Raw genomic sequence first — 18,920 nt, 5'->3', positions numbered from 1 at the left:
ACAAGTGTTCCCTTCAAGGATCTACCCATTTCCCCTTCAAGGATCTACCCCTTTCTTCTATCACACAAGCCGAAGGGATTCTAAGATGAAAAGAACAAAGGTTGTGTCCATTTGGCAGCATGTTTCAGATGCTTAGTGCAGGAGCAGATAATGTCTTCAGAATAAATGGCTACATATATTCATGGTAGCCTCACACTGCATGATATTTCATATGCTCCCAAATGAGGACCACCAACCAGACCACAATGAAGTTTCTAGCCAGCAAACATCAATGTGCCGGTTTTAAAAAGAGGAAGGGCAGCTATGGCTATTTTTGTATCAATTAAACCATGTAAAATAGTTTCGTTTAATATATTCCGCTGCAGCACAAAGCAACTTGATTCCATCCAGCCCACAATCCTCAAGCAATACATTAAAAGATAATGAGCACTCAGGATTGTGTAAGCCACAAACTATTTAAACCAAAATACCTGCAGTTTCACCTCCTCTGGAGTCAGCGTGATCAAGATTTTTAGCAATACCATTGCACTGGCATTTACACGGGGCAGCAACTGTATAAGCACTTCAGTGCAAATTCCTCTCTGTTTATATATGTAGACATGTAGCTAGTATTGCCAGTCATATGCCCAACTTTTGTGTCCTTCTTCGCACCTCTCTTTGCATCTGCAAGGCCATGAACATCCCATCCAAAATACAGCACCATTACAATGCCCTGAGCTGCTGCAGCTGCAATGCTACGCCATGACTAAATTTTACACAAGTGCAAGGTCTTGCACCTAATCTAATCCTCCTTCAATCAAACTATGGAAATAGGATGTTACAGATACAGAGGCTAGCTTAAGCTGTTCATGAACTGCAGCTGTCAAAATGAACCGAAGTAGAGCTCTGCTGGATCGGACCAGTGGCCCATCTAGTCCTGCCTCCTGTTTCACACAGCAGGCATCCAACTGCCTTAGAGGGCCAATAAACAATGGTTCTAGCTGAAGGACTATATAAAATGTGATAGCCTGGAAATATTATGTAAGCTAGAACATGACTGTTACAGCTTTGGCATCAGCAGATTTCACTGACTGTCATATTTATTTAATGTGAGGTAAAAATGGAAGAGCACCCTGTCAGCCACTCCCCCACTTCACCAGTTATGAGTGGGAGGAAGAATGAAATAAACAGCCATCTGTTTTTAAGGTTGATATACACAGGTCACTTTGACTCAATAGCATGCATTTATGTACTGCTCTACATTTAAGTGAGATCAGCTGAGGCTGTCATGTTACTGCAAATTAAGAGAGTAATTCTCTCCTCACATCTGATGAAGGGAACTTTGACTCTCAAAATTTTACACCCTGGAAATCTTGTTAGTCTTTAAGATGCTACTGGCCTCCAATCTTAATCTTCTATTGAAGACGAACACAGCTACCCAACAGAACTTCTCCTCACATATGTGTACCTAGGAATATTCTAGGTCACACTTACATAGTAGGGTCAGGGTCCAAGAGAAGCTACTACTTCTCATATGGTGGAAACTCCAGTAAGAATCACGTAGATGAATATCCCACCTTTTCTTATCTTAGTAGCATTTAATAATTCAGTAATATAGTTTATTTAACGATCAAATATGGACTTTTTTCAGCTCATCAGAATGTGAGCTGAAGGAGAAGCTAATGTACAGATACATGGCAGTTCACAAACCACAGCAGCAAAAAACCCTTCCTTTAACCCAGTTTCAACAAAGGTACAACCCTTTGATCAGGAAACCTCAGCTTTACCCATTGTTTTGAAGAAAATGGCAGTGTTATTCAGTAGCACAAAGATATTTCTTTAAAGCTGTTTTCAACATTCATTATACTCTTCTTTTTTCACATCCTAGAAAGAAGTTTTAATGCTGCCAACAAAAGATTGGTTCTGTATCCCCGTGTCCTCAAACTTATAATACTGCAATTGTGAACATTTTGAAGCCAAGAAGATATACAGCTATGAGGCACCGAACATTTTCAGTGGGCTAAACACCATATAGGGGAAATCTGCTGTTCAGAGTGACTAAAAAAACCTTCTCTTCTACTAATAAAGCAACCCATGAACACTTTATACCTCAGCCCTACCTGCTTAAGGTGGCTCATTCTGCCTGAACCATATTAACATTTTGCCTGCCTCATTGATTTTTATTTTCTAGTTTACAGTCTTGACAGCTTTTTAAAGTCTTAATTTAAGTCCTTTAAAATTCATAGTCTGGAAAAGTTTACAGTCCTGTTCACTGGGCCGTCACAGGAGCTGCTTGTCAACCCCAAATGGCCACTTTAAGTGCTATATTATCTTGATACAAAATGCAATAGAATAATAAGAGCTCCGTGGTGCAGAATGGTAAGCAGCAGTACTGCAGTCCAAGTACTGCAGCCCAAGCTCTGCTCACGACCTGAGTTCGATCCTGGCAGAAGCTGGGTTCGGGTAGCTGGCTCAAGGTTGACTCAGCCTTCCATCCTTCTGAGGTCGGTAAAATGAGTACCCAGTTTCCTGGGGGTAAAGTGTAGATGACAGGGGAAGGCAATAGCAAACCACCCCATAAAAAGTCTGCCAAGAAAACTTCGTGATGCGACGTCCCCCCATGGGTCAGTAATGACTCAGTGTCTGCACCTTTACCTTTAGTAATCCACACACTTTGCCTAAATTTATTATCATGTTACCAGACATAATTTTTGTTAACCTGACCCATACATTTACATTGATTTGTGGTAGTAGAAATAAATTAGATTCATAAAACATGTTGGCCCTGTTACAGTCTTATTAAACTGATATTGAGGCATAACATAAAAGCTTCACAAACATAGCTAAGCCAATCAATTAGTGTCAGCTCGGAGTGCCAACTAATTCTTCCCAGAGGGTCACTCCATAGTGATCTGGAGTCTGTGTTATGCACACAAGTATTTGAGCTCATAATCACTCACACAATTAAATGCTTCCAGTTGTGCTTTGCTTTTGGAAAGTGGTATGATATACATGCAAACATTCCAGGTGCAAGAATGGCATTTTGGCTCACCATATTTTTGGATTAGTTGACTGGGGATAACCTTGAAAAATACTTCTTCTGAAGTGAACAGAGGTATAACTCTCAAAACTCAAGCAGAATAATGATGCAGGAGTAGTACAGGGTTATCAGCAGAATCATGAAGAACATACCTCTGCCTGAAGCATACAATAGTTTCCAGCCAACCTTGACTCCTGAACTCTATGCTTTACTCCTCAGCTTTCTAGTCCTTATGAATCACATTTTTTAAAAAAAATACAGACAATGCACTGTGTCAAATATTTAGTCCAACTGTATTCCACACACCTTTCTGTGCTTCATTTGAAATTAGACATTAGACATCTTAGTTGAACCCACAGCACAGTATATATTACGTTCATCTGCCAAAATGTTCCTGGAAAAGCTCAAAAATTAAATTGCTAGATGTGTATTGAATATACCTCAAAGAAAGTAGTTACAAAATCATGGCCATGTAAGTAAATTACAAAAACCACAATGAAAAAAGGGCCAGATCAGCTGACTATGGGAGTAACCTTGTCTCACACTTCTGTACCCCCACTGGAATGCACGGCTGCTTACCTTCTGCTCCGATGGATACCAATTTGACTCCTTTGCTAGCAATGAAATCAAGAGCTTTATTCACATTTGAGATTTTATGTACTCGCATTTTGCCTCTTTCTGGTTTAGCCAAGCGTTCACCTAGACAGAGAGAAGGAAAAGAAAATATATTTCATTTTTCCCAATCAACTTTTTTGTCCTGTTTCAGTAAAAAACTTACAAGCAGCTCCAAGAATAGTTTACTTTTAGTGTTACTTTTGGTACAAAACCATAACAACCTACAGAACACAGGAGATTCTATGCACTCTCGAGACTATACTATTGGTAGTTTCAAATGCAGTTGGGTGAAGTAAATGAATGCTCTCTAGTGTGAAAAACCTCAGACAGATAGTTACCTAGAAATGTCAATATATCTAATTCTCAAAATGGCCAAAACTGTAGATACATAAATTCAAAGACTAGAACCATGAACAGACAAGGCAGATATTTCTGCAAACCTGAAAAAAGCCCCAGGCTTGCAGGGAAATCTGAGATCTATATATATAAAAAAAGAAAAAGCATTGGGCATGTTATATTGCAGGGACTTGTGAATTTGGTGATGTTCCTTTAATGTATTGTACAGAGATTTTAACATGAGCCCTTAAAGAAAAAACTTTTGCTTTAGTTTCACATTTCAGTTGTTATATTGACTGCTGGCTACAGCTACTTATGGCCTAGCAAGGCCCAGATCAAACCTTATCATTGTTCCAATAAAGTTCTGAACTGTTTTGGTATCAGGTGATGTAGAATTGTTACACAGGCAACAAGGATAGAACTACAATGACCATGGCAATATGTGGTGCCATGCCTGAATTTGATGGAGGAGGTGAATATGTTGATAGGCTGGAACACCATTTTAAAGCAAACAAGATTGAAGATGCAGACCAGCAGAAATCTTTTTGACTGTTTGAGAGCAAAAGATCTATGTCTTATTAAGAAAGTTGGTGGCACCTCAAAAGCCAGGTAAGAACACTTTGAAAGAACCGTGCACTCTAGTACAACAACATGTAAGCCCACAACCTTCAGCAGTGCTCTAGTTCTTTAAGTTTCATAGTCACCAGCAGGGGTGTGCAGGGACAGAAAGATTCGTTTTTCTCACTTGAGAATTTCCGAAGTGGAAAAAAGAATCTGAAATAAGCGATTTCCAAAGCAGCAAGCCGCTTTGGAAACCGCTTATTGCCCTGCTTCAGTATGCTCCGTGAAGATTCAGAGCACACCGAAACTTCCTGCCACACTGTTTATTTTACCCATGCTTGCCATCTGACATTTAAAGGTCCTTTTCCCTGCTGCTTGCAAGCAGCAAGGGTCCTTCTTGTGCTTCAGCCGGCAGGCAGGGGAGAATCCCCTCACCTGCCAGCTGAAGTTTAAAGGGCTTGAAAGTGCCCCAAGGCAACCTGAATCGCTTCGGGAAGCTTTGATTCAGCATTTCCAAATCAAAGCCAGCATGCTGGGCCCAATTTGGAAATCCTGAATCTTTACAAATCAGGACTGATTTGGTTATTTATCCCGAATCAGAAATCTGAATCGCACACTCCTAGTCACCAACAGAAACCTAGTGAAACTATTTCTGAATCTGGCTGAGCTATGTTGTTTGGCTGAATTCTGCGAAATTGGAGCCTCTCTAGACAAGATGCTGCGTGACAGACTTGTCGCAGGCATACTTGATCAGGCAATACAAATGCCGTCTGCTGTGGGGGAAAGAGCTTGTTTTTAAAACAGCAGTGGTCATTACTGTGGCAATGAAACTGGCTGCCTGGCAAGTTCAGGAGTTACAGAGGAGCAGAAAGAAAGATGCGGCAGGGCTGAATCATGTGCAGCACATAAATCTGGGCTGGCACCAAAACTACAGTCCTGTGTCCTACCCAGGGGCAGAAAGCAGGAGTTTTCTGTCCTGAGCAAAACAGAGTGCTGTTTTCATTGTGGTGCCTTTCAAGAGACAGTTTTCTAGCATTGCCATCACAGGGGACATTTAGCATGTTGGTGTACCAACTCAGCTGCCATCAACCAGCAAGACAGAGGTATCAAGAGAGAAATGCTAACTCAGTGGAGCTGGGCAATGAAAAAGGCGAGAATGACAGTGATGGAGTATATGCAGTATATATTTTGGTTGTTCACTGTTCAATGTCAGTTTGGGCCCAAGTAACTATTGCAGGTCACATACAGAACATGGAAGTGGACACTGAAGCAACATTTTCCATAGTAGGAAAGGACATCTTTAATAGCTTATCGGCTCCAGTCAGGCCACCAGTTTTAAAACTAGCGGGTGTATGGCTTCAAACTTTTACAGGAGAAACTATTCCCCTAGAAGGCAGGGTGCTTCTATCAAAGATATAAAAAAGGCAGCACAAGAATTTATTTTGTGGGTGATGTGCGGAAAAGGCTCCACCTTGATGGGCCAGAATTGGCTATGGGAATTGAAACTGAACTGGCAGAACATTTTTTTTTTTTTTTGCTCTGCTCATTGTCGCTGGAGGAAGTGTTGGAGCAAACAAGAGCAATCTTCAGTTCAGGGCTAGGAACGCTTACTAGGATGACAGCAAAGATTCATATGAGTACATACACACAGCCTTGTTTTTTCAGGCCCTGTTCTACGCCATATGCTTTGCATAGCAATGTAACGGAATGCTTATGTGCATCTCATTAAGGCTTCTACTGTTCAAACTAAAGATTTTATCTTAAATCCTGAACATCTTCCATTCCTTGAAATGGGACCTGAAAACAGCTTTTGCTCCTTTAGAAAACCTGTTTGTCAGTACAAAATAATTTATAAGGTTCTTCTTGTAATACTCTCCCACCAAGATACAGAGACTCCTCTTAAGAGTTGCAGAGGAGTTAGCCGTGTTAGTCTGTGGTAGCAAAATCAAAAAGAGTCCAGTAGCACCTTTAAGACTAACCAATTTTATTGTAGCATAAGCTTTCGAGAATCAAGTTCTCTTCGTCAGATGCCTGATACAGAGACTGGTCAAACACAGAAGAGCTTAAGAGTTTAATCATTTCTTTTATTAAAATAAACTCTAGTCTTTTTAATCAAGCAAGATATCAAAATATAAATCCTTATTAAGATAAAACCTACAAAAATAGAACAGGTAAAGACAACAAGAATTAAGTTTTCTAACATTTCTCAATTAAATCTAAGTTTAGATCAATCAGATTTGCTATGAAATGCATTAAGGTTCCCATAGCACACATTACAAAAATAAATTTCTCACCTGGCTCTTCATGAGATCTCTTTCAGTCAAGATCCTGATCTGCTATCTAGGTTAGCACTTTTATATGTTATCTGATGCAGAAATCTAACATCTTTTTCATGTTATAACAGATAAACTATGATTGATTTGAGATTTAATTATTCATATTTTCAATCATATGACTTTCTAATTGGCAAAAAGTGACACTATGTCCAGCTGCAAGATAAGAGATATAAATCAGTAAAGATGACAGGAAAAGTTAAGTGAGCAGATCATCCACAGTCACACTGTCAACAGCGTTGCAAAGCTGGACCACTATCCACTGCCTAAAACTGAAGATTTATTTGCATCTGGCGGGGAGGGCTGTGGTTCTCGAAGGCTTGTGCTGCAGTGGAATTGGTTGGTCTTGGAGGTGCTGCTGGACTCTTTTTGATTTTGCTACTACAGACTAACACGGCAAACTCCTTTGAACCTTTACAGAAGCAAACTGATCCCCACATCAAAAGGAGCTGTTTGCATCTCCATATCAAAGGAGTTGTTTGCATCTCCCTTCCCCTCCCCCCTCCCCTATCCTCCTCTATATTTGACCAGTTTCTGTTGGCCCTCCATGCATCTGACGAAGAGAACTGTGATTCTCGAAAGCTTATGCTACAATAAAATTGGTTAGTCTTAAAGGTGCTACTGGACTCTTTTTTATTTGCATTCTTGTATTTCCAAACTAGATCCTAGTCATGCTTATCAGCAGCTGCTTCTTGATCAAAGTATTTGCTTGAAATTAACACTCATTGAGAGTTATTTAGGTATACACGCCTCACACTTGGGGTGTCTTCTGCTCCTGTAATTTTTCAAAGGGTCGTGGAGGGAGTTTTACAAGGGATCTCCAATGTTTTAGTCTATCTGGATGATATTGTGATCTCTGGAGTAGATCAGGAAAGTCATTTAAACACACTGAAGGGGATGTTGGAGAGACTCCAAAAGGTGGGACATACTACAGAGGAGTAAGTGTTCTTTTATGGTCTTCTCAGTGCAATATTTGGGGCGTACTATTAATGGTGATGTTCTCCATCCAATACATGACAGGGTTACTGCCGAAGCCCCAACCCCCACATGTGCCTCAGAATTAAAAGCATATTTGGATATTTTGAACTATTATTGTAGGGTTTTGCCCTAATTGTCTACTACACAGGCCCTACTGCACAAGTTATTAAAAATAATGTTTCACAGAAACAGGAACACAAGGTAGCGCTTTGCAATCCTCCAAGGTGCTACCACATTTTGACCCCAGATTACCAATGGTGTTGCTTTGCAATGCCTCCCAGTATGGAAGGGTAGCAGTTTTGTTCCATGAATACCCAGATGGCTCACAGAAACCAATTGGATTGGCATTTCATACCATGACTCCTGCAGAAACAGCTACTTTTTGAGCAGGGGAGCGACCCTCACATAGAGCCCCTACCTGCATTCTGCACTACAGTCTCAGGAGGTCTGTATCATCTGCTTTTTTCCTTAATGAGGAGACTGACCCAAACTTTCTATCAACTTGTTTCCTGGTAAAGCTGATTTGCAACTCTTTCATGTTGAGCTTTTGTGAGAATCTAGCTGACGCAAAACCAAATGCTTGAAATGCTTTTCTTGATTGTCTACAATACTGATGGCCTTGTCTCCCTTATCACTCTGATCTCATATCCTGATACTTCCCTGCCCACAATCTTCTCTTGTCTGGTTTCATCATCCCTCAGCCATCCCAAAGTATCCTGCTCTCTCAAATGAGTGATGTTTCTTTCTGGCTACTCCTTATGCCTGAACTGTCTCCCAGGACACATACATGATCCCATCCCTCTCCCTTCATTCCCATCCCTCTTCAAAACCCATCTTTACCTTGAAACTTTTCACAAAACCCCTTGCTAAAAACAAAGCCTCAGTACATTGAATTGAAATTAACACATTCTTCCCGTTTATACCCACCGCCACCTGTTTCTCAGGTCTCACATTTTAGATCGCAAGCTCCTTGGGGCAGGGTCCCATCTTATGCTTTCTAAAATGCCCTGCACATTATAATAGTGCTATATCATTAACGAACAAAAAAATAAGTTACAACAAAAAATACAAAGAAATTGCTAGAAATTAGCAGCAGGAGAGTGCGATGAAAAATAGAGTACTGCTAATATTGAGGACAGCAGGGTTTGTGCCGAGTGGCACCTCAGAGACCAACAAGAATTTCAGGGTATAAGCTTTCGAGAGTCAAAGCTCCCTTCTTCTTTGACTCTCAAAAGCTTATACCCTGAAAATTTTGTTGGTTTCTAAGGTGCCCCTGGACTCAAATCCTGCAGTTTTATTACAGACCAATCACAAGACTTTTCATATGTGAGAAGCACTGCTGATTTGACTCCCATTACTGCCATGGGCTCAGTAGGTGGCCTTGGGTAAGCCACTCCTCTCAGCCCCAGCTCTATAGTGGGGAACATAATAATACTGAGTGGGACACTAATCTGTCTAGAAGAGTGGTATACAAGCACAGTTATTATTAGTGTTTATTATCAGGGGAGGGGGCATATTGGACTCACTTGCACTGCAAGGCAATCAGTCCATATCCATTCTTGCTCTCCCTTCTGTTCCCTATCCTTGTGTCTCAAAACACTGCAGGCCCAGCCTTTACAGTTGGCGTTTACTTTGAACTGCTGCCAAAGGCAACTAAAACCAAAGTGCAGAAAGAGGCACAACAACAGCCCTATTCAAACTTCTGACAAGTCTCTATTGACTCCCTTTCTGCAGCCATGGCATTATTCTCTACACGATGCCCACAACAAAGTAGGCGCCTGTCCTACACTTTCAAAAGGGATCACAGACGCATGTCGAGGGTTCGTCTGTGAACCCATATTGCTAAATGGATGAAAAGAGCTTTCCACACTAGTTTTTATACCAGAAAGGGGGAGTTATACAAAAAAGGGGAAGAGGAGAAAGATCAGGAATACCCTGGCCACGGCACACAACATTAATGCCAAATATGCAGCTAAGCGTTTTTCTACAATGGTTCAGCGGATAAACTCCCCACAGAAAGAGGCGGGGAGAGGGGAAGGTGAAGGGTAGGATACAAAAATACAACACCAAGGAATGGGGAGGAGGGAGGCAGACACAAGCCCACTGCCTTACACCTTACAGTAAAATACCTTGGAGACATCCTCCCTTCCATCATTCACCCTCCTCCTATCTTGGTTTGTACATGACTTCCTCTTAGCTTTCAGCGACTTCCCTATGCATGAGTGAGCACTCTGCTAACAAGATAAACAAGGCAAAAATAAACAACACAAGGAACTCTACTCAGCTGGTTGCTGGCAGCCATTAGAGCAAACATTACAGATCTTGAAGCATTCCAGCACCTTGATCCCTGAGCCACTGGGATGAGTGAGAAAAGAACTGCAAATTTATTCCATTTTCCCATGGCCTTTAGTTTTTTTGAAGGGAAACAAACTGAAAGCTCTACAGGGTCATAACACAATGTATGGGGGCTCCCTAAAGGAACTGCTTGGGGACACGCAAGCTCCTTGCTTGTCTCCTCCCTCAGCCAGATTGTTTCACTGGGTGCATGCAGTGCTTGGGCAAGAAGTGCTGACACGTAATTCATACTTTGTCAGCAGGGCAAAAGTTGTATTAGGCACTTGTGTGCTGATTAGTGACACTGGACACCAGTGAGAGAGAGCCTTAACTTCTATCTTTTGCATCTTTGGGGTCAGGGGAGGAAGCAGAGAAGAACCTGCAAGTGTGCTAGCACAGCTGAATATCCTCTGTGCTGACTTTGTTTTATCCTCTGTCTTCAGATATTGAAGCTCAGGAATGGCCAGAGGCAGGAATGGAAGGGCAAGAGCCCAGAAGTTCTTACCCCTTGGCTCTTGTCCTGTGGCAAGCAGTCTGGGGCCTATGAGGATGAGCCCAGTGAACTAGGACCCTCCCAAGATTTACTTTTGTTTATTTCTATTAGATTGTTTAAATTGGTGGTCTGGAAATTTCAGTAACACACTTTGGGTTGTTTTGAGAAAGAAGGAAGAAAGGAGCAGGGTGGATAAGAATCAGGTTTAAAAAAAATTAAAATCAAATTTTTCAATTAAGTTGGATTTTGTTTGATAAAATTCATTTTGAGGAAAAATCTATCTAGAGATAGTTTTCTATTTAAAATACACTATGGCCACAAGGGTTTTCATCATGAAATAAGGATTAATTTTTAATTATGCAGTATGAGACTGTATATTCATGGAACGTTTAAAAAAAATTGTAAATGAATTCTATTAATTCATTTATTATGGTCATAATGTCATGCCATCACAGATGCTTGGTTTTGCAGTTCCCAAAATTGTGAATTTGTGTCTATAGAGATAACATGCCTCTTCTTAACAGCAAAAATGTTTTTTAAAATAAACATAGAGTTGAGAAAGATCGCAATCCTATTGGTGCTCTGCAGATCTATGTACACAGAATCAACTTGATTCCATCCAGCCCACAATCCTCAAGCAATACATTAAAAGATAATGAGCACTCAGGATTGTGTAAGCCACAAACTATTTAAACCAAAATACCTGGCAGTTTCACCTCCTCTTAAGTGCTAAGTTTCAAGAAGTCCAATGAACAGAAGATTATTTGCGGTAAAAGAGAAATATTTTTGTTTAACCATGTTAGTTAACAAGCATAGATGTTGAAGCAAATAGAAGAATAAATATGCTATATAATGTTAATGTTTTAGTTAAATAAAACAATTTAAATGGTTATCATTATTGTTAATTATTCTTTTCTCCTTCCAGTAAAGTATAGAAGAAAAGAGATAGTTCACCTCACAATTATTTCTATTTCAAATGGCCAAGAAACCAATAATTAGTTTTCTATATAACTGTAAAACTAACCTAAGAAAGTTATTGGTCTAAAACTGAAACCTTCATCTGGGTTGCAAATATTATGGTTGTAACAATCAGCAAGAATGAGCCTTTATGTAGAAAAACATTCTTGAAATCAAGTATTACTGACTAGCGATTTAAATCATGATTTAAATCATCTGGAAGGAAGGAAGGAAGGAAGGAAGGAAGGAAGGAAGGAAGGAAGGAAGGAAGGAAGGAAGGAAGGAAGGAAGGAAGGAAGGAGGAGTTCCTCCATAGAATTTAAACTCTTGTGATACTTATAAGTACTTGATATGGGTACATATGATTCCCATCTTTGCTATCCTTTCATCGTTTTCAGGAAAGTATAAAGTATTGGTTTCCATACTTCAGTAGACTTACTACATTTGAGAAATTCCAAAAATGTTTATCCCTTGTGTAAACACCTGTCTTACCCGATATGACTTCCAGGAGTAACATAAGTTTAAGGCCATCCCTGAAATCTTCTTCTATATTCTCAATCTGGGTGCCAGCCTTCCTGAGGTGAGAGTTGCACCAGGCTGTAAATGTCTGGAAAAAAGATAAAAGAAAGAGAAAATGGAATAATTAGTTTCCTAAAAGAACCTATAGGCTGAAAAAAAAATTCCATCACATAGCAGTGATGCTGCGAATTACTGAGTTAGTCTTCAGGTTTTTCATGTATTTCATGGTTTTTCAAGGCAGAACAGTGTGCATATGGAGACAGAATAAACTGCTGAAAGGCAACACACAAGAAAGTATAAGTGATTGCAACAATACTGCCATCCCAGCCAGGGGCTTTAGCCCCTTAGGCTGGTGGCAGCCATTTGCCTCCCTGGCTGGAGGGAGGCAGAGAAGACCAGCCCTGCTTATGGGGCTTTACTGAAGGGGACGGAGCTTATAGGCAGTAGGCTGCCGCTCCGCCCTTCTACAGATTAGTCTCGCCTCGTGCTCGGCTGGAGAGGACGTTGCTTCGCTCCGCCGGCACGAGGCCTCAAGGACGCTTGCTTGCAGCCTGTTGGGAGACAGGCTTGGTTTGTTGGTGGTTGTGGGGCCCTGTTCCTTAGCCCACTGAGCAGCCTTTCTGCTGCTCCTTGGTGGGTGAGCCTCGGGGCCGTTTCGGGGGCCAACTGCGTGCTCCGCCCGCTCCCCCCCGTTCTTTTCCCTCTGGGGGACGAAGCGCCCGTTTGCGCGCCATTTCTCCCGCCCGCGGGTTGAGCAGCCGCGCCGGCGCGCACCCATTGGTGCGCCGTTCCTCCCGCCCGTGGGCGAGGCGGCCGCGCCTACGCTCGGGTTTGCGTGCCGTTTTCCCACCCGAGGGCGAGGCGGCCGCACTGGCGCACGCCTGTTAGTGCGCTGTTCCTCCCGCCTGTGGGCGAGGCGGCCGCACCGGCGCTCGAGTTTGCGCGCGCTCGCCCGTTTTTGCACGCAGTCTTCCCGCCCGTAGGTGTTTGGGCACCGCGGCGGCTCATATAGGGCCCAAATCAGTGCGTCGGGCCCTGGGGGGGGGCGAGTCACCTGGCTCCCTATCGCACGTAGGTGCGGGCAACGGTTTCTGGCCACTTATTCTGTGGCCCGCTGATTTGTATCCGTACCCCAGGCAGTCCAGCGAAGGCGGGAGTGGGTGCTTAGGTGGCCATTCCAGTTACTGGGCCTGCTTGAGGGACAAAGCGGGTGGTAAATTGGCGGCAGCCATTTAGGGAGGACGGTGGCATTGACGGCAGCCATTTTGAGGGCCTCAAGAAGGCAGCCATTTTGTGGGGTAGTTTTTAAATTTGTGCAGGGACCCCAAGGCCTGCACCTGCTCACTGGGAGCCTGCCCTCTGTGGCCTTGATTGCATCTGGTTGGCAATTTGCCGGGCCTTAATAGGTGCATTGGCTGTCAATTTGCTGGCCTGAAATACATATATTAAAAGGTATACGTTGGTTGGTCAATTGGTTGCTAGGCACCTGGCAGTATCTTTCTTGCGGGTGCTAATAGGTCTCTCTCGAGGGCTGAGATGGGGCCCAAGAAAGGGGTCGGTAGTTCTAAGGGCAAGCAGCCCGCCCCTCACCCCCCGAAGCGTGCTGCAGTTACCGTGTCGTCTGATGAAGAGGGGGAAGGGTCTTTGGGTCGAGCCATCATGGCGCGAATTACAGCACTAGAGCAAGCTAGGGCTACTCACACGGGGGGTGGGGGGGCCAGTAAAAGGCCTGCACGGTCAGCTCGCTCTGTGTCCATGACTGACATTCTGTCTTGTTTGTCTGCTCTTGAGGGAACGTCTGAAGGGCTGGCAACCCCCTTGGCGGTGGGTACACACGCTATAGAGGAGGATGTTGTCGGGACAGCGGCTGGGGAAATCGAGGCAAACTGGCCAGCAGAGGCGGGCCAGCTAGCGTTGGTGGTCCAGCCTCCGGAAGTGGAGGGTAAGTACGATTGTCCCCAACAGGTCACGGCTTGGCCCTGGCCGTCAGGGTCTCAGACATCGCAACATAATTTTTATACGCAGGGACCTCCCACGGGTGGGGCAGGTGGGGGCCTTCGGCCCTCTGATTGTACCCTCTGGGGACCCCCGTCCTTCCCTCACCAAACGCCCTGGGGAGATACAGGTGGGGCCAGGCCAGGAGGGCCTTGGAGCAATTATGGGACAGTGCCCTACCGGGCTCTCCCTGTGGGTGACACGGCCATGCCACTAGGCGATCACCTTACCCCAGCCACGCGAGAGAAGATTTTGCGTGGGGAGTATGTGGACGTCTTTACCCTTCTCTTCAGGGATCTGGAGAAGAAGGACAAAGAGGACCTGGAGGATAGAGATAAAGAACGTATTAAGCGCCGCAGGATTGACAGAACCTGGGCCAACTGGCTCCCAGCCTTCTTTATATATGCAGGTGTGATAGCGAGGGTTCAGCCTTGGAGGGCCGCCTCGCTCATTCAGTATATGGACATCATATACAGAGCACATACGGACTTCGGCGGTGCAGCATGGCTGCAATACGACGAAGAATTTAGAATGCGGGTGGCCCTTAACCCTTCGTTACCATGGGACCAGCTGCACCACCATCTGTGGATCCAGCTCATGACACCAACTAAATTTGGTCCAGGTGAGAGGTCAGATAGTGGCCATATCGTCCAGAGATCCGGTTTTGGACCGGCTGGCGCTGTTGCTCCTAGTTCAGGCTCCCGCGCGTTCGCGGGGCAGTCGGTTCAGCCCCGACTGCTCTGTTTTGAGTTCACCTCGCGGGGGTCCTGCAGCAGGAAGAACTGCCGCTACGGCCATGAATGCCCCATCTGCCAGGGTCCTCACGCCATTAATGCTTGCAAAAGGCAGAAACCCTTCAGTAAAAAGGGGGGTGGATTTGGGGGGCAACAGGACCCTGGAAAAGGGCCCCAGCCCAATAAGGGTGAGGGTACTTGAAGCCATGTTGGCGGATTACCCTAGAAGGGCAGATGCCCAGTTTTTGTTAGAGGGGTTTTTAGTTGGCTTCCGTATTCCCTTTCAGGGTCCCCGCTCTCCCTTCATGTCTGCCAACTTACGTTCTGTGGCAGGCATGGAGGATGTAGTTAGAGACAAAATTGGAATGTAGGGAGGGACGGGTTTTAGGCCCTTTTCCCGCCCCTCCCATACCCAATTTGAGGGTTTCCCCCCTAGGTGTGGTGCCTAAAAAGGCTCCTGGTGAATTTCGTTTAATTCATCACCTGTCTTACCCCAGGGGTGGGTCTGTGAACGACGCGATACCTGAGCACTTGTGCTCTGTGCGTTACACATCATTTGACCAAGCCGTTAAGGTGGTCAGGCGTTGTGGCCGGGGAGCTGAGATGGCGAAATGCGACATCAAGTCTGCATTCCGTCTTCTCCCCGTGCATCCAGAGGACTTTGAGCTCCTCGGCTTTGCCTTTGAGGGTCAATACTATATGGACAGGGCCCTCCCCATGGGGTGCTCTATCTCTTGCGCAGTATTTGAGCGATTTAGCACCTTTCTGGAGGGGGCATTGCGTCATAGGCAGCGCTGCCGTGACTCCGCCCACTATTTGGATGACTTTATCCTGGTTGGCCCCCCGGGTACGGGTCAGTGTGCGCGCCTTTTGGCTGACTTCGTCAGCCTAGCTGAGGAGCTAGGCGTTCCACTGGCGCATGAGAAAACAGAGGGCCCATCAACGGTCCTGACCTTCTTAGGCATCGAGTTGGACACGGTCCAGCAGACTTCTAGGCTTCCAGTGGAGAAGCTCTTGGATTTGAAGGCGCAATTGCGCACCATGCTGGGGAAGCGCAAAGTTTCATTATTAGAGCTCCAGCAAGTGGTGGGCCACCTTAACTTTGCCTGTAAGGCGGTGGCTCCCGGTAGGGCCTTTTTGCGGCGCCTTTGTGACGCCATGGGGACCCTCCGGCTCCCTCATCACAAGATACGCCTGTCTGAGGGCATGCGGGAGGACCTAGGTGTCTGGGTGCAGTTTTTGCAGGGTTTCAATGGGGTGTCCTTTTGGAGGCAGGAGCTCCTCCTTGAAGGGGAACTGCAAGTGTCTTCGGATGCTTCAGGGTCCATAGGGCTGGGGATTTATTTTAGGCGGCACTGGTGTGCCGCCACCTGGCCTGAGTATTGGGTCGCAGAGGGGCGGTGTCGGGATTTAACCTATTTAGAGTTCTTCCCAATCTTGGTGGCGGTTTATGTTTGGGGTGAAGAGTTTGCCAACCACGCCGTGCACTTTTGGTGCGATAATATGGCAGTGGTGCAAGTGGTGAACTCCCTTTCATCCAAATCGCCCCGGGTCATGACCCTGGTCCGCGCCTTTACCTTGAGGTGCTTGCACCTTAATATACTGTTTTCAGCCAGGCACATACCTGGTGTAAACAATGAGGTGGCAGACGCCTTGTCTCGTCTGCAGATGGACCGGTTTCGACAGCTTGCCCCCGAGGCCGATTTGGTGCCAGCTCTGGTGCCGCAAGAGCTGTGGATGATTGGCAAGTGGAAGCCTCCAGGGCCATCCAGTTAGCCATTGCCCCCAGCACCGGGAGGGCGTACGACAGGGCGGTAAGGAACTTTGATGCCTTTAGGCAGGTTGCAGGCCTCCGCCGGGTCTGGCCCCTTCCAGCCGAGCATTTGGCTCAATTTTGCGTGACTCAAAGAGGTAAGGGGCATAGTGTTAAATATATTCGCAGCCAGGTTGTGGCCCTAGCTTTTGCTGCGAAGGCCCAAGGGTTTTCGGATACCACTGGCGACTTCCGCATTCAGAAGATGCTGGAAGGGTGGTCGAGGGAATCTGCCACGCCCAGGGATGACAGACAACCCATCTCGCCTGACATCCTTCTAGGATTACAGGCAGTATGGCCGCAGGTCTGCAGCTCTCCTTTTGAGGAGCGGCTGTTTCACGCTGCCTCATCTGTGGGTACGGATCCTCATCTGTGGCCACAGCATGATCTTCTGGGCGGCGCACCAAGCGAGAAGATCCTGGATCGGGTCCCAGCTTGGACTCAGCCGGTGGGCTACCATCGAGTGGCAGGGCAGAAGAGGCCTACGTTGGGCGGGGCTGCTGCCACTCTTGTTTGAGGGGAGGTCCGCCCCTCCTCCTCATATTCTGGTAGTTCATCTTGGTGGGAATGATCTGGGGCTCATGAAAGGGGTAGCCCTCTCTTGGCAGGCGCGGGACGACTTCTTGGAAATCAGGAAGCGATGGCCCGGTGTCCTGATTTTTTGGTCAGCCATGCTTCCGCGCCTTGTGTGGTGGGAGGCATTGGACCACAGAGCAATTGAAAGGGCTAGGCGAATGGCCAACAGAGCCCTGTTTAAGATAATGACGGGTGGGTTGGGGATTTATTTGCCCCATCCGCAGATTCGGGCCGAGTCCGTTTCCTTCTACAGAGAGGATGGCGTGCACCTCTCTTACAGGGGCAACAGCATTTTCTTGGACGACCTACGGCAGGGGCTCAGGTTGGCTTTATGCCATTTGTGGGGCGCTGAGGCCTAAGCAGAGGCTTGGCCTCTGCGGTGGCAGGATTTAGCTAGGGATATATTTGTGGCGGGCCGGTGAGCACCCTTGGCACCTCCCCATTGGTGGGGAACTGGGGTCTTTCAGGAGCAGCAGGTTGCCGTACGGCCCAGCTGCGAGGTCAGACGCCCTCGGTGGGGAACCCCTGGATAAGCCGGTCTCACTCCGCTGCCGTTCGGCCGGTTGGGGGAGCTTTTCAGGGGTGAACCACTCCGCCTGGCCAAGCCGGGTCGCAGCCATTTGATGGATGGATTGCACCCGGGGCAGCGGGTGCTCGCCCAGACAGGTCAGGGCGGGGTCCCAGTGAATGACCCCAGGGCCTGACCTGTACCGCTAGTTAGGCCCCTTGCCATAATTGTTGTCTGCTGTTTCATTTAATAAAGCGGCCCATTTTACCTAAACCTTTGTGTCTGACTCTCATTCCAACTAGGGGGGCAATACTGCCATCCCAGCCAGGGGCTTTAGCCCCTTAGGCTGGTGGCAGCCATTTGCCTCCCTGGCTGGAGGGAGGCAGAGAAGACCAGCCCTGCTTATGGGGCTTTACTGAAGGGGGCGGAGCTTATAGGCAGTAGGCTGCCGCTCCGCCCTCCTACAAATTAGTCTCGCCTCGTGCTCGGCCCACCCTCCTCACCCTACTTCAGTGCGGGACTAGCCGGTCGCTAGTTTATGGGACCAGGTAGGAATTTTTTGTCTTCCTGCCCTGATTGGCCTTGGGTTGTGAGTTTTTTCGCCTACCTCGCACTGGGTAAGGGGTGTAGTTTGGTAATGTAGGGGTGGCCCTTATTCGCTGCCATGGGTGCAGGATTTAGCTAGGGATATATTTGTGGCGGGCCGGTGAGCACCCTTGGCACCTCCCCATTGGTGGGGAACTGGGGTCTTTCAGGAGCAGCAGGCTGCCGTACGGCCCAGCTGCGAGGTCAGACGCCCTCGGTGGGGAACCCCTGGATAAGCCGGTCTCACTCCGCTGCCGTTCGGCCGGTTGGGGGAGCTTTCCAGGGGTGAACCACTCCGCCTGGCCAAGCCGGGTCGCAGCCATTTGATGGATGGATTGCACCCGGGGCAGCGGGTGCTCGCCCAGACAGGTCAGGGCGGGGTCCCAGTGAATGACCCCAGGGCCTGACCTGTACCGCTAGTTAGGCCCCTTGCCGTAACTGTTGTCTGCTGTTTCATTTAATAAAGCGGCCCATTTTACCCAAAACTTTGTGTCTGACTCTCATTCCAACTAGGGAGGCAAAATACTCTTCGGTCACTTTGCCATGTAGCCAGAATTATAGTGT

The 18,920-nt window shown here is 46.4% G+C and overlaps 1 protein-coding gene across 5 annotated transcripts in view; it reads right to left on the bottom strand.

The window, feature by feature from the left end:
- ACTN1 (actinin alpha 1) overlaps nucleotides 1-18,920 on the bottom strand; it is a 128,151-nt gene that overhangs the window by 46,744 nt on the left and 62,487 nt on the right. For all 5 annotated transcript variants that reach the window (XM_054970349.1, XM_054970346.1, XM_054970347.1 and 2 more), the window contains exons 2-3: nucleotides 12,119-12,233; nucleotides 3,599-3,718 (exon numbers count right to left, since the gene is read on the bottom strand). In XM_054970349.1, the coding sequence (XP_054826324.1) occupies nucleotides 3,599-3,718; nucleotides 12,119-12,233 (235 nt within the window). The remainder of the gene's footprint in view (nucleotides 1-3,598; nucleotides 3,719-12,118; nucleotides 12,234-18,920) is intronic.

This window comes from Eublepharis macularius, chromosome 2, assembly GCF_028583425.1.
Source record: "Eublepharis macularius isolate TG4126 chromosome 2, MPM_Emac_v1.0, whole genome shotgun sequence".
NCBI lineage: Eukaryota > Metazoa > Chordata > Lepidosauria > Squamata > Eublepharidae > Eublepharis > Eublepharis macularius.
Note: the sequence above shows the minus strand (reverse complement) of the source record. Positions and strands in the feature narration are given on the sequence as shown.